This window comes from Anarhichas minor, unplaced genomic scaffold, assembly GCF_050575085.1.
Source record: "Anarhichas minor isolate MPS153535 unplaced genomic scaffold, ASM5057508v1 ptg000040l, whole genome shotgun sequence".
NCBI classification, from domain to species: Eukaryota; Metazoa; Chordata; class Actinopteri; order Perciformes; family Anarhichadidae; genus Anarhichas; species Anarhichas minor.
The window spans coordinates 12,553,779-12,567,305 of record NW_027466486.1 but is presented as its reverse complement, the minus strand read 5'-3'; the positions used below and the strand labels follow the sequence as shown (position 1 = coordinate 12,567,305).

Sequence of the window (13,527 nt, the reverse complement as noted above, 5' to 3'; positions counted from 1 at the left end):
TACATCAAATAAAGACGTATTGCTTTGTGACCCCACTGTACCTGGTGGAAGACCTCGTTGACAAAATTCACATTGTCTCTGGTGGAGAGCAGGATGGCATGCACCATGTCATAGACATGGCGGTGCTCCTCCTCAATGCTACACAAACTGGAATCGCTGTGCCGCCGATCGGACAGCGTGCTGCTGTTGGAGTGGCTCTTCTCCGGCTCCCCCGCTGGCCCGTTCGTATCCCCATCTGATGCCTTCTCCTTCTCCTTCTCCTGGCTGCTACTGCCTGCAGTGACAGTCTGGGCACCACAGAGACACGGTGAAACATGCTGCAGGGCTGCCTCTGCACAGTTAAATAATTGGGCCCTAGAGTCTCATTGACTGGAAGTTCCTAAGTCGTGATTTATGGTCATTTTTATGGGGAATGAGCCACTGTGCTGGTCATTACTGTAAAATGATTCTCACCTCCGTGCAATCATAATAATGTAAATGTTGCATTTAATTCCACTCCGTCTCTCCCCGTGATTACTGTGACTCTAGGGAGTCTTCATACAGATACAGCTCAGAGGTTTTGCTGCAACAGCCCGCCTCCTCCATCCTCAGTGACGGCATGAGGAATCAACAGAATGGTACTTCTCCCGCTCACCTGGATGAGTTTGGGAATGACCTCGGTGCCGTTCTTGGCGCTCTGCGCCGCAGCAGCACTGCTGACGTACTTCTTCTCCAGGAAGAAGGTGACCAGCCAGGTGATGAAGGCCACACGGGGTGCCAGGTACTGGTCCCTGGTGCAGAAGGTGCTCTCATTGTTTCGCGTCACTGGCACATACAAGGGTTTTGGTCTGTGGTGGGGGAGGTCTAATTGAGCAATATAAGCGGGATGAAGAGTGAACGATGGTGACAGAGGGAGGGTAAAAAAAAAAGAAAGAAAAGAAGGACAATAGGAGAAGAGCGAGACAAAAAAGACAAAGGGAGAGAGATTAAACGTCAACACCAGATGTCTGGCTGTGAAGGTTTTTCCAGTTTCCAGCTGCATCAAAACTTGTTCAATCGACTATAAAGTCTGTGGCACAAAACAAGCAGAATAGTATTTATTATGTTAATATAATAATGTGGATATACCTCTGGAAAGGAACACGCGGCATGTTATTTATCTATACTGCTCACTTGTTATACCTTTCTGTTTTTCAGGTTTAGAATCATGTTTTGGAGTCACAACATCACACAACATTTGTTTGTTTGGTTTAATAAAATTGTTATTGTAATTTTTTAACACCCACGATATTTACTAACTGAAAAGCCTCCGCTCAGCACTTGAATTCAAGGAGCCGAGGGGTTCAACTTGGGGTTTCATAACATTGTTGTATACTATAAACACAGTATGTCAGCTTACCCAATAAAGGCTTGTAGACATTTGTAAGCTTGGTGAAGGAGGGGAATAGGTGTGGAAGGTAGTACTTCTTGAACAGGCTGAAGAGAAACCTAAAGCCTGTGTCCTGGTTCTCTTTGTTGCGCCATTCTAAACTGGATGCCTGGCAAACAGAGCACAAAGGCAGACAAGGTCAGAATTCAGGGAGAGGAGATGGTTCCAGCGTCGCTCACAAAGCGACAGCATATTGTTTGCAACACAATACTTTGACCGTTCCTCTAACAAACGGAGCACCATTGAAATGGCAAAATGGATCGGGGTTAGGTTCACATGAAACGAACACACTTAAACTTAACTCGCTTAACTACTGATATTGTATTTAGTTTGTCATCTCACTGTTGTACAAGACAGGGATAACAAACTACCTGAGCACTCACATCAACACCATGCCCGTGAAAAAACACACACACACACACACACACACACACACACACACACACACACACACACACACACACACACACACACACACACACACACACACACACACACACACACACACACACACACACACACACACACACACACAATGTACAGGTGATGCATTCTTGCCATGATTTAGTTTATTTGTCCAGATTGTTGTTCTTTTCAAGTACAGTCTCGCTGGGAACGTTTTAGGAGACCCCTCCAACCAGGGTCAAATTTAAACTGTTAAAAAGGATGGATTCAATTAGTTCAAGTGTGCCAACTCTCTGCCCACGCCCAACGTCAGCTGGGAACAGTTCTTCCTCCGTCTTACATGCAACCCTTCACTACAATATCACCTGTGCCACCGCGTGTCACCCCCTACTAACAAGGGATTCAGTTCAGACTTGAGATCTAAGTTATGACCGCCACTCTGAAGCCGATAAAAAGCTGTCTAGTCTCTTCCTAGCATAATCAGTTATTACCTGGATGACCATGTACTTGAGCAGGGTTTCGAGGATGTAACAGGTCTGGTCATCTGCAACCTTTTCTCCGACCACAGCTGGAACCAGCGGGGTAATCTCCTCAGGCACCACCTTGGCTGCTCAGATCGACGGATACAAAAGAGCGGAGTTAAGTGTAGGAAAGTAAAATATACAAAAATAAAAGGAACCTACACAATTCAATATCAGTTTTAGTTTGTGACAGACGAGCTCTAGAAATGTCTCAGAGTCTATGTCGTAATCAATTCATCACACATGTAGAAACATTCACCATCAGGGGGGTTGGAATAGGGGTTGTAGATGATGGAGTCGAGGGTGCAGGGCCCTCTGGAGGAGGGCACAGCAGGGAATCCCGGCACCAGACAGGCAAAGATAAGGAACTGCTCCTCGGCACAGTTGTCCCTAAGGGCCTGCAGCCACAGCAAGAAGAGACGGATCCCTTCACATCGGATCTAGACAGGAGGAGATCGGGACGCATTAACGGCCACACAAAGGAGTAGTGCTGTAGTGAGTCAGGAGGCTGGAAGACGGGGATTCGTGGCAATGATCACAATGAAAACAGCACTTACCTTGAATGAATTTCCAGTGTGTAGAAGTTTTTTCAGTATGGAACCTGGAAGGAAGAAAAAGCCAAATATTCAACAGAAGTCTGATACACGACAAGCGGCCGCTTGTCATCTCCACTGAGGCAAATTGACCTTAATGGCTGGTTCTCACAAACTAGTGGGGAGAGCGGCAAGGCGTCACTTTTTCCTGATGGAAATTAACATCAGTTGGCAGTGACATGCGTTCATGAAGGCAATCTGGTTCCACTGTAATCAAATGAGACATCGCTCCGATTGCTAAATACATTGAGCGGAAGAGGTCTGTGTGTGTGTGTGTGTGTGTGAGTTAGGACATGCTCTTGACAGCCTGCAGACAGCACCTGTTCATATGAGGTCCCCGTAGGCTGTGAGGACATTTTGGCTAGTTTTTAAATAGGTATTTTATCTTGAAGATTGTGGATAAAACCGGGATTATGTTAGGGCTAAATGTGCTACTCCAGAGGTGAGGAGGAGGAGGAGAAGAAGAAGAAGGAGAAGGAGGCTGAGTTATTTAAGAAGAATGTGGACGAGTTTATGAGTGTTTGTCTGGTGCTTTCATTGTTCTCCTCTCATCAGCTTCAATCAATAACATTTCTGTGTTGGACCCATAAAGAGATCCTTTCAGAAGGTGTTGGGCTCAGGAGAGAAGGAATTAGAAGTTAGCCGACAAAGGACGATAATAGGTGTGAGGATTTTCCGCCAGCTACTAATGGTCTGTGTCAACTGTCTGTGACCTTGCAATCCTCAGCTAAAAAGGACAAAAGCACTACAAGTCGTTAATGTCATTCCTGAGCTTCCTGACCCACAACAGGGAATTTGTCCTCGGGCACTAAAATGCTTTCAGCAATTCAACCGGCCTGTAGAATGTGTGAAGATGTGAAATAAATGTTTCAATTCAATTAAAACTCAGATATGGCAAGAAGCTATCCAGCCACCACCGCATATTCTTCAAAATAGAAGTGCACAGTGAAAGCACCGCATCTTGACCAGTGACACGTGAACTGATGAGCGCCAGAGAACATTCAATGAGAGTTCAAGAAAAAGCCAAGAGGCAGCCTTAAGCCTGCGGGGGTTTGTTGTCCAATGACTGACAAAGTGGTGAATTTGTCTGGAGCATCCAACCCCAGATGAGTCTTGATGATATTTGCAATTGCAAGCCCGAGGGGAAGGCCAATCTCCAACAGTGATCTAGACCCAGACTGCTACCTGCCAACGGCTGACACACAACAGTTATAATTGGGGTTATCGCTTCTTGCAAGGGGCTTTTCTTTCTTTTTTGTGTGTGGGACTGAAATCATGGCGGCATAATTCAATTACTTATTTGCATTTCAAATTAAGGGCTCATTTGCATTTTTGACATTTGCATCCCCTTCTAAGACTAATTATTTTCTCTTCATTATGAAAGGCTTAGGCATGGTGGTGGCCATTTTTTTTGTCCTAAAGTGCATCTTCACAGATGCATAAGCAGAAAGACGCAGACACACAGTATATAACTACCCGTCAGGTGTAACAGAGAGACAACACTCAGCATTCTAAGTATTTGAGAAGGTAGTAAAAAAACAACAACATACCTATACTGTGAAACTGCCATCGGTTGTAGATTTTCTCAGGCAGATGTTGAAGAATTTTCTGATGAAAAAATAGAAAAAGTTATGATTATAGTTTGTTACATTTCAGCAATAGTGATAGCATAATGTCTGCAGTAGGTCACAGAGTTGGGCCTTTTTCCTTAAGCACGGCTCCAGGCTTCATTCTGAGGAATACATTTTCATTCAGAGCTGAAACGATTAGTTGATTATTCAATTAGTCGATCAACAGAAAATGAATATATTTTATGCAAAAAACGGCAAACATCGACTGGTCTCTAAAATGCAAATATGTTCTGGTTTTCTTATGTGACAGAAAATGTAATATCTTTGGGTTTTGGCCTGTTGATCGGACAAAGCCAGACGTTTGAGCACCTTGTGTGCTGTCATTTCATAGACCAAACAACGAACCGATAAATCAAGAAAGTAATGACGCAATATTGGAAACAATTGTTGTTTGCAGCCATTTGATCCTAAATAAGGGAGGAAACGCCAACTGACTTAGTTTTGGTAAGTGGCGCTGTTCTGCCAAAGAAGCCTACACTTAAGGAATGCCGTGTCCTTGCCCTTTCCCTCCACTTAGCCTTGCATGTCTGCAGATCCCCGCGACACAGGACGGCACTAAGAAATGTCATCACCTCGCCAACAACCGCTTTACAACTCAATTAGAGCGCCCTAACCTTTCAGCAGCCTATCATTATTCTTGAATGCAGCGACAGGTTAACTGGGTCCCTCAGGAGAGAGAGAGGGGGGACGAGACGACAGATGCGTACTTAATAGTCGATGCACTGTGAGCAACTGATGGCCCCCAATGGCTCACTTCTTATCACATCCTAATCACTGACCCAATAAGACTTCATGATTGCAATGGGGAGGTCAAGTCTGTCCTTTGCTGCTTTACGTATGCAGCTCCGACCCACTCAACCAGACAACCAACTCTGGCCGGTATAATAAAAGGCTCAGCTGCCCTCGAGAGTGAGAAACACAGGCAGGAGAGAGATACAGAGCACGACCAGAAGAAGAAACAATGTGCATGAAAGAGCCACAAAGATGAAGTCCTTTTGAGTGAATACAAATCTTTGGCAGTTTATAAAAAATAAACTAGTAATCTTTAATACATGTCATTTTTACACAGTAAAATGTAAGTATTATTTAGCTTGTTTCTGTTGTTTATTAAGACAGTTTATTTGTTTTGTCGTTAAATATTAATATTACCACGACAGAACCGTCTTAAAGATGGTATACGCTGACTATTCTTTTGCCCGGTGCTACACTACGCTGAGAGCTGTGGTGGTCCAGAAGTCATCATGTTTCGAGTGTCTCAGTTTGTCAACAACGTCCTTCTTCCCTCGTCATCCTCCATCTTTAACTTTCCCTTCTTGTCCTCTGAAAATCCCCGTCATTACCAGTGGCAGCGGAGGTGTTGAAAGACACACATTGCTTAAAGGGGGGGGGGGGGGGGGGGGGGGCTCTGGATGACTATCTGTGCTGTTCAATTTCTCTCTGATCCAACGGACGTGATGGTATGCGTGTACAGGCGCGGGGCTGCACCTTGCTATTGATCCGGCATAGGATTACCACATCTCCGCACAGGCTTGGAACTGGCCTCCTTCACTCCGTCTCCTTGGGGCAGCAGACACATTATGCTAGGCGGCAACACAGCAGGGTAGCCTGCTTAAGCCTTTCCCTGTGAGTGTGTGTGTGTGTGTGTGTGTGTGTGTGTGCAAGCAGACACAATAACACTTTCTCGCTCCTCAAAGAGCACCAGGACGGGAGAGGGGGAATGAGATGGAGAAGCTAGCTCAGAAAGACTCCCTGCGGAGCTGGAATGGTGGCCCGCAACAATGAGGACTTTACTGGCTGATACCAGGCGGATGGAGAGTCTGCCGTACTGAAGGTTGGTGGAGTTACTCTAATCTGCAGCCGTACTCCGGCATAAAGATGGGAGCATTACTGCGGTACAACTACAGCCTTAACACATTTACATGATCCGCACTTAGGTTTCCAGTCGCAGGGCCTGAACATGACGCAGAATACACTTCTCCGAGAGGTGGTCCACGAGGGGGACAGACAGGCAGCACTCTCAGGAGGAATGTAGTCATTCACATATTGTGTAGGTCTTTGATAGAACTCGGAGATTATCATACCGTCTAAAAGACAATGACATCTCCTGACAGTGGCTTTGCTGTGTGACATCTTTGTGTCTAACACGAGATGTCCAAAGCAGGAATTAGAAAATGAACAGCTTTTAGTAAAGCACAGTGTATATAGTGTCGGGAATAAAGTGCAATACTGTTAATAAGTATCGTCTTTGCAGTACAACATGTTTTGTTCTACAACGGAAACTAAAATCACCTGTCGGCCTCATGGACGGTGTGCCAAAAGACGTCAGTTACACCACTGCTTTGCGTAAAGTGCTTCACAGGGTGAGTCCAAACACTGGAGACATAACCAGGCTGCTTATTTACATGATAACCAAATGTCGAAGCTCGCCCCTCATTATTTGTTGGTGAGTAAATTTAAGCTGACATGTGTATATCTCATATGACCCTAAAATATAATGAAGTTTAACTTTTACTTTCTTGAGTTTTTAGGATCATTTACCAAAATACACTGAAGTCTGAGCAGAATGACTAAGATGTTGTCGTTCTCCTCGGCAGCCAGTGGGTGGCAGCAGCAGAGTGCAAACAAACCAACAGGCGGTTAGTACAGCCGTCAGGGTTTCCTCTTTGCTCTGTGTGTGTGTGTGTGTGTGAAGCTGCAGCAGGCTTCCTCTATAGGACCGTTTGGAAATGGTTTGCATGATCAGAACAGTGCCGGACAACAGCAGAAAGCTGAAGGACACGTCAACAAATTCATACATTTATAAAAAAATAAAACAAATGCATCCACGAAGTGTTCATAACTTAAAGACAAGTCCCCTCTTAACACATTTCTAATATCCTCTTACTGGTTTTGAATCTGCTAGTGGTTGTATTCTATTTTTGATTTCATGCTTTCCTTTCTTTTATTGCTGCATTGTATTATGTATCAATGGTTGAGGAAGAACTTTAAATCTGCTCCGGTTTGAAGGGTAAACGCGGGCACAGGTTAAAGCACTATCCTCATTAAGATGCATTTACTCAGCCGGCTCCAAGTGCGCACCCGAGCTACACTTAGTACATTTGCATTCATGCATTAACCAACAACCCCCCTGCTGGTGAACTGTCAGTCATAACTAGGACTGCATAAAGAAATCACTTAGCTAAATGGCCTTGTGTTCATTCTTCAGCAACATGTAAAGTCAACATGTAGAGGAGAGTTCCAGTGAATCAACCCCAAGACGTGCGTCGGGAGGAATACGATGCCATTACACCAGGCAGGAAAAGACACACAGAGTGACGCTGTGTTCTTTAATTACCTCCTTACTAATTACTAACCATTTACAGACACGGAGCTTAAATGGTGCATTTAAATGAACAGGAGTCACAATGAACCGTCTGTTTGCCATGAGCTATGGCAGGTGGACAACAACATGGCTCATTCCTCCTTAATTGGGCTGCGTTTGTGAAAGCTAGGGGTTTTTCCTTAACTGGGCAAATGCAATTGTTTGGAACGCACAGTCTTTTGGAAATAGCAATATCTTGCTGTTAGGCTGTTTTTTATCCCTTTCCTGGATTCCTCTGCACACTGTGGTTTTCTGGAGATAGCTGTGCTGTCATTTCTGACCCCTTAGATCTCCATCTGAAGTAGAAATCATGGTGGAATAAATGTTAAATCAGCTTAAAATCATATTTATCCATCAAAAAAAAGGTTAACTAGATATAATAATCAGGTATACCCATATAAGGCAACTCAGGAAGTCAAGTCTCAAATCTAGATGAGGGGCTTTTTACAGAGCATTACGAGGGGAATTCGGAATGCTGAGTCAGGTCCGGGTGACGGACGACAGGTCACGGTGAGGTCGTATCCTGGAGAGGGAGAGAGTGGATATGAACAGACTTCCCTCAGAGTCTTGTTGGTCCCACAGCTGTCCCTTAACCTGTCCCACAACCTCAGTGGCACCAGCATGGAGCTGCTTTCAGGCAGTGAGAGCTCATTTACAGTCAGACAAACCCGAGTCCCTCGAGCCCCGACAAGCTCAATCTAGTCTTCTGGCAGCAAAAACTATTTTCTACCACAGAGAGTGGTCTCATCTGGTTTCAGAGCATCCTTAGTGTCCGTTTAAAACAGCTTTTCAGCAGCTTTCTCACTACATATTTACATCTATACGCCGGCAAGGCGATCAGAAAGAATGCATCTAGACTCCAACACAAACGTCTGCCAGAGGGAAACAGACATAATCCCACTGACAAGGACGTCGCCTCACACACCTGCCTAGTATTGACGCTCTGAAACTTTGCGTCAGGCTCTGACAACAAGCTGCGTTGGGAGCATAAGCGAACGGCAGCGTTGCCGTTTCAGGACAGAAAGATTTTGTTCACTCGGCTCTCTAGCTTCACAAGCCTGTGGCTCTTGGCGGCCTCCTCTCACTGCTGCCCATCCCTCACTGACAGACAGCTTCCTCGACTGACCTCAAAGTTCCTTTTGCCTTCATTGACTGAGCAGTTATATATAAGTGCATTGAACATTCAATTACTTGGCACACCTTGATTACACAAAAGTGTCCGCTGAACTCGTTATGCGACCGAACTTGTTATATATAAAAAGGGACAGGTACGTTTTTCTATTCCATCCACCACCGTGTTGCATTCTCACAGAGATATCAGGTCTCTCATCTCTTGTCGGCTCCGGTGCAGCATCACGAGCTGCCACGGTGGATGCCTTCGTGGAAGCCGACACAAAGGGATCCTGGAAGGGAATGGCTGCTGGTGGCGGTGGGGGGTTGGGGTGTTTAGCAGAGTTTAAGGAGGAGGGACAAAAAGATTGCCCCCTCTAGATATCTATTACTCAAACGGGCTAAGCACGGGGGGGGTCCTACTCCCCCACAGCAACCCAGGAAAAAAAGGGGGTCACATACCTCATCATGACAGTAGAGTAATCCCCACATAGCCTGCTCAAAGCAGACACACGCTGCAGACATGTACTGTGTCGGTCAGCCAGATTTGAATGCGGGAAGGGACTCAGGTGATGGAGAGGGCGGGGGGCTATGACTCCCATGTGCATGGAGACATGAGGACACAACTGTGGCTTTACAGGGAAAAGACAGAGGGACAGGGATGTGGAGCTGTCGTACAGCGTTAAAGTGTGTTGCAAAATGGCCTTTTGTCTCAGCCGTTGTCCATTGACAGCCACCGCTCTGAGGCTCTTTGGACAAAGGCTGCTGGGGTTGATGTTTTGGTTGGTTGACCTCAGTGACTAAAACAACTGACAGGCATTTATAAAAAGAAGAAGAAGCCTGGGAATTTGGGTTTATGATAAAATAAACTAGAATGCACAATCCACTAACTAATATTAGTTAATCTTTCACCGCATTTTGTCATGTCCCTGTCATGTCAACGTATCCATTGATATCACATTCACGAGCACATAGGATCCAACACGCCTAGTCTAATGTGGCGTACAGAGAAAGTCTGCAGAGTGCAGCAGAGCTCCGGATCAAAGCAACTCTGTATCTGTCCTGTACACACCACTCACAGCAAGCTTATCTGCTCAGCTCACGGGTAAGAGCACACGTTGGCACAGGCAGGGGCTGAAAGGGGACAAATGAGGGTTAAGCTGCTTTCAATATTAGTATAAAAAAAAAAAAAAGAGAAAGATGACTCCATAAATATGTAGGAGGTATGAATCCGGGCTATTATTTACAGGTCAGATGACTGGATGTGTGCGGACAGGCGACACTGCAGGGACATCGAGCGAGTCCACTGAATCAATTATCAAAATATCTACCGAAAAACAAGCTAAGAAGCGCATGAATTACACACCTGAACCATTGAGTCTGGCATCAGCAGACGCACTAAAATGCACAAAAGTACGCCATGCCTCACCCAGACGGAAGAACCAAAAAAAAAAAAAGATGTAACACGAGCGTGATAACATGAAAATAAGAGTCCAAGCTGTACGAGATAAGCCTGACTTGCAAATTAAGAATCCATAGCTAAAGACAGATAGCAGCAGCGTCTGGCCCGATGCTACTTAGTCAAACAAATGAAATATGCTCTCTTTCTGTGCTTTCTAAGCCGCAATGACTTCCTCTATGTTAGGCGTAACACTCCCACAAAGTTCTCCCAGGTGACCAGAACAACTAGGACAAGACATACTGTACCAAGAGGGACAAACAGACTGCCCTCCCATTTATTTTTTATTTTGTTGACCTGCTGCCATCCTTACAACCCTGCCCAGAGCAAATGTAACAGGAGAGCTGGCTGTTTGTATTGGAAACTGGAGCTGCCTTTGGAGTCAGGCGGGAAAACAAGGTGGGGGACTTTAACCTACATGTGCGACATAAGAGTGTTCAGAAGAACAGAGGGAGGGGCCTACCAACAGACACCAGACACGCCTCCTCTGATTTGCATGCACACCTAGGTTTTAGAAACAAGGAATGAGCTGACAGCAGCGAAGGCTGGAAAATGATTGAGCGAGGCTTTTTTTTTTTCTTTTCTTCATCTGCACAATCTCCGAATGATTTCCAGGCTATTTGAGGCAAATTCAGGAAGTAGCCAGAGTTACGAGCAGTATGGCGCCATGGAAACTACGGTTCCGCCCCAGAGATCAGCGGTAAACAGGTTGAGGCTCTAGCGGCTATCAGTGGAGATCAGAGATGGAGAACAGTAGCAGAGAAAGAGACGGATGACTTACTTCAAAAATAAAGAGGATAGAGTCCAGCTCCTCCCTTTGAGATTTGTTCCCTGAAACACAAGAAGAGTACTTAGGCTTTTTAAACACAGAACTGGGAGGTAGACTGCATTAGCGCCATCAATAATGCAACAATAATACAGGCCATCTCGTGGCCAATTATTCAAAGGAATTTGTGTTACCATGAGAGCACACTCCCAGTGGGATTTAACCCCCTAACCCCCGATAGTGTTGGAGGCGGGCTCACCACACACAGTCATAAGCAGAAATGGCTGCTCTATGCTCATATAAACCCATAATAAACCCTTGTTCTAACATAGAGAGCAGGCAGAGGGTTAATTATTAAACCACCATCGAGGGTGGTGGGCAACTAGTGAGTGTGCAGTTCAAAATAAAGAAATAACCTTTGAACTCACCTTTTAGTTTTAAGTTGCTTTCCAGTGTAATGAAATTTTCATAGAAGATAAAATAAATCTGAGAACAGTTGCCTTCGAAGAACGCCTTCAATTCACTCTTGTCAATGATATCTGTGAAGGAAAGGGGGAAAGTGTCATGACATATAAAATAGAAAACAAAGCAGGCTATATAAATATAGAGTGTTATACCTTTTAGAACCTTAAATCCAGACATGGGGAATAACTTTATGTAGGACAACCCTCTCTACCCATTGAGCCACGGCCACCCCCGTTAATGATAGTCAGTTGTGTGTCCACGTGTCAGTGTTCATCTCAGGGTACAGAAAGTTGAACTACAAAATCCTACAAACAAACCTATTTTAGTATTTAATTATTGCTCCTGAGCAGTCCCGTGAGTGCATTTCTTTCTTCTCAAGCAGCTACGTGACTCGCTGTCTCTTGAACTCAGAAGTGACACTGTTGAGCATCACTGTTGCCCCGACGACTTTCCACTTGTTTCCCCATTGTTGCAGACTACATGGGTTTTGCAACAAGGCAAACCGCTTCACTTCCTTATTCCGCGTGACTTCACTACCGCTCACCTGAGCTCGCATCAACGTGCTGCTGAACTAATGTTCCACTCTCAATCAACAGTTCCTTCAAAAGGTTTTCAGCCACCGTTCGGGATTAGTTTGACGTGTCAGTTGAGATGAGTTTAGGGATTATTTCATGGTGGTTGTGTGGTCTTATGGAGATGGAGAGGGGTGGTTTGGATCAAGGCCAGGCTGAGGCACGTTGACGGCCACACCGTTAATGAGAGAAATAGGTAGTACATGTGTACAGTCGCAAACAGCCTGGCACTGACAAAAAATGCCAAAATTCTCCATTAGATGAACCCCCCATCATTTATCATACTTACACAACTGTGGTAATGAGATAGGCCTGGTCTGAATAATCAAATATAGGCCAGGAGGAGTACTGGCACACTAACCGCAATTAAGGTTCACCTTCTGTTGCAATTCTCCCTCTGCCACATGGCAAACTGGAAGACTCCCAAAAGCTGTCCAGCTCAGGGGGAGTGCTGGAATTATGCAGTGTGTGACAAAGATTCAGATTATCTCTGCCCCGAGATTAAAGCAGAGATAATGAAGATGCATGATGGGAAGATCAAGTCCAATGCAAGACTGCCATTAGTTTTCCTCCTTGACGTAGGAAAGACCAGCAAGGCATCATCCGAGGACGCCAAGTGGGCGACATATCACACTCATTTCCAGGTTCATACTTGTATTTTGGGGTTTCTACTAGTTTACATTCTTTAAATGTTTGACAAACCTTTTATTTTCCTGTCTATCTCACTATACCTGCATTCACCCTCTGTCTGAAAGGCTCAGCCTAAGCGTGTTTTAACTGAATTCCACTCTGTGTCTTACACACTGAAGAACACGTCCGATGCTTAAACTCTGTCAAAGTAGCAACGCTAGAATAAATGCTCCTTGCTCCTGGAATTAAGCTAATCACATCTGCTTGATACACGTTTATGCGTAAGCACACAGTTCACGTCCTAACACACACCGACTGGAAAACTGAAGGAACACTTTAATGGTGGGAGTAACGGTTGTCCGTGCAGCGACTTAGTCTTACAGCCAGTAAGAAGTGCACGGAGCACTTGCTGCAACATCCAACACCAGAGGCTGTGGACCCAGGCGCAGTCTGCTGTGGCAAAGATTTTTATCTGACTTGTATAATGACAAATATGCAATGCATACACCATTCATATGGTGTTTAATTACAAAAAATGATGACAGCCCAACACATGGTTCAGTCCTCTAATGCTCGGGAGGGTTTTCATGAATCCTGGTTAGCCTG

The 13,527-nt window shown here is 45.1% G+C and overlaps 1 protein-coding gene across 4 annotated transcripts in view; it reads right to left on the bottom strand.

The window, feature by feature from the left end:
* ralgapa2 (Ral GTPase activating protein catalytic subunit alpha 2) overlaps positions 1-13,527 on the bottom strand; it is an 84,670-nt gene that overhangs the window by 60,573 nt on the left and 10,570 nt on the right. For all 4 annotated transcript variants that reach the window (XM_076107975.1, XM_076107973.1, XM_076107976.1 and 1 more), the window contains exons 2-10: positions 11,683-11,793; positions 11,270-11,319; positions 4,478-4,535; positions 2,892-2,935; positions 2,594-2,774; positions 2,305-2,420; positions 1,379-1,517; positions 635-843; positions 42-287 (exon numbers count right to left, since the gene is read on the bottom strand). In XM_076107975.1, the coding sequence (XP_075964090.1) occupies positions 42-287; positions 635-843; positions 1,379-1,517; positions 2,305-2,420; positions 2,594-2,774; positions 2,892-2,935; positions 4,478-4,535; positions 11,270-11,319; positions 11,683-11,793 (1,154 nt within the window). The remainder of the gene's footprint in view (positions 1-41; positions 288-634; positions 844-1,378; positions 1,518-2,304; positions 2,421-2,593; positions 2,775-2,891; positions 2,936-4,477; positions 4,536-11,269; positions 11,320-11,682; positions 11,794-13,527) is intronic.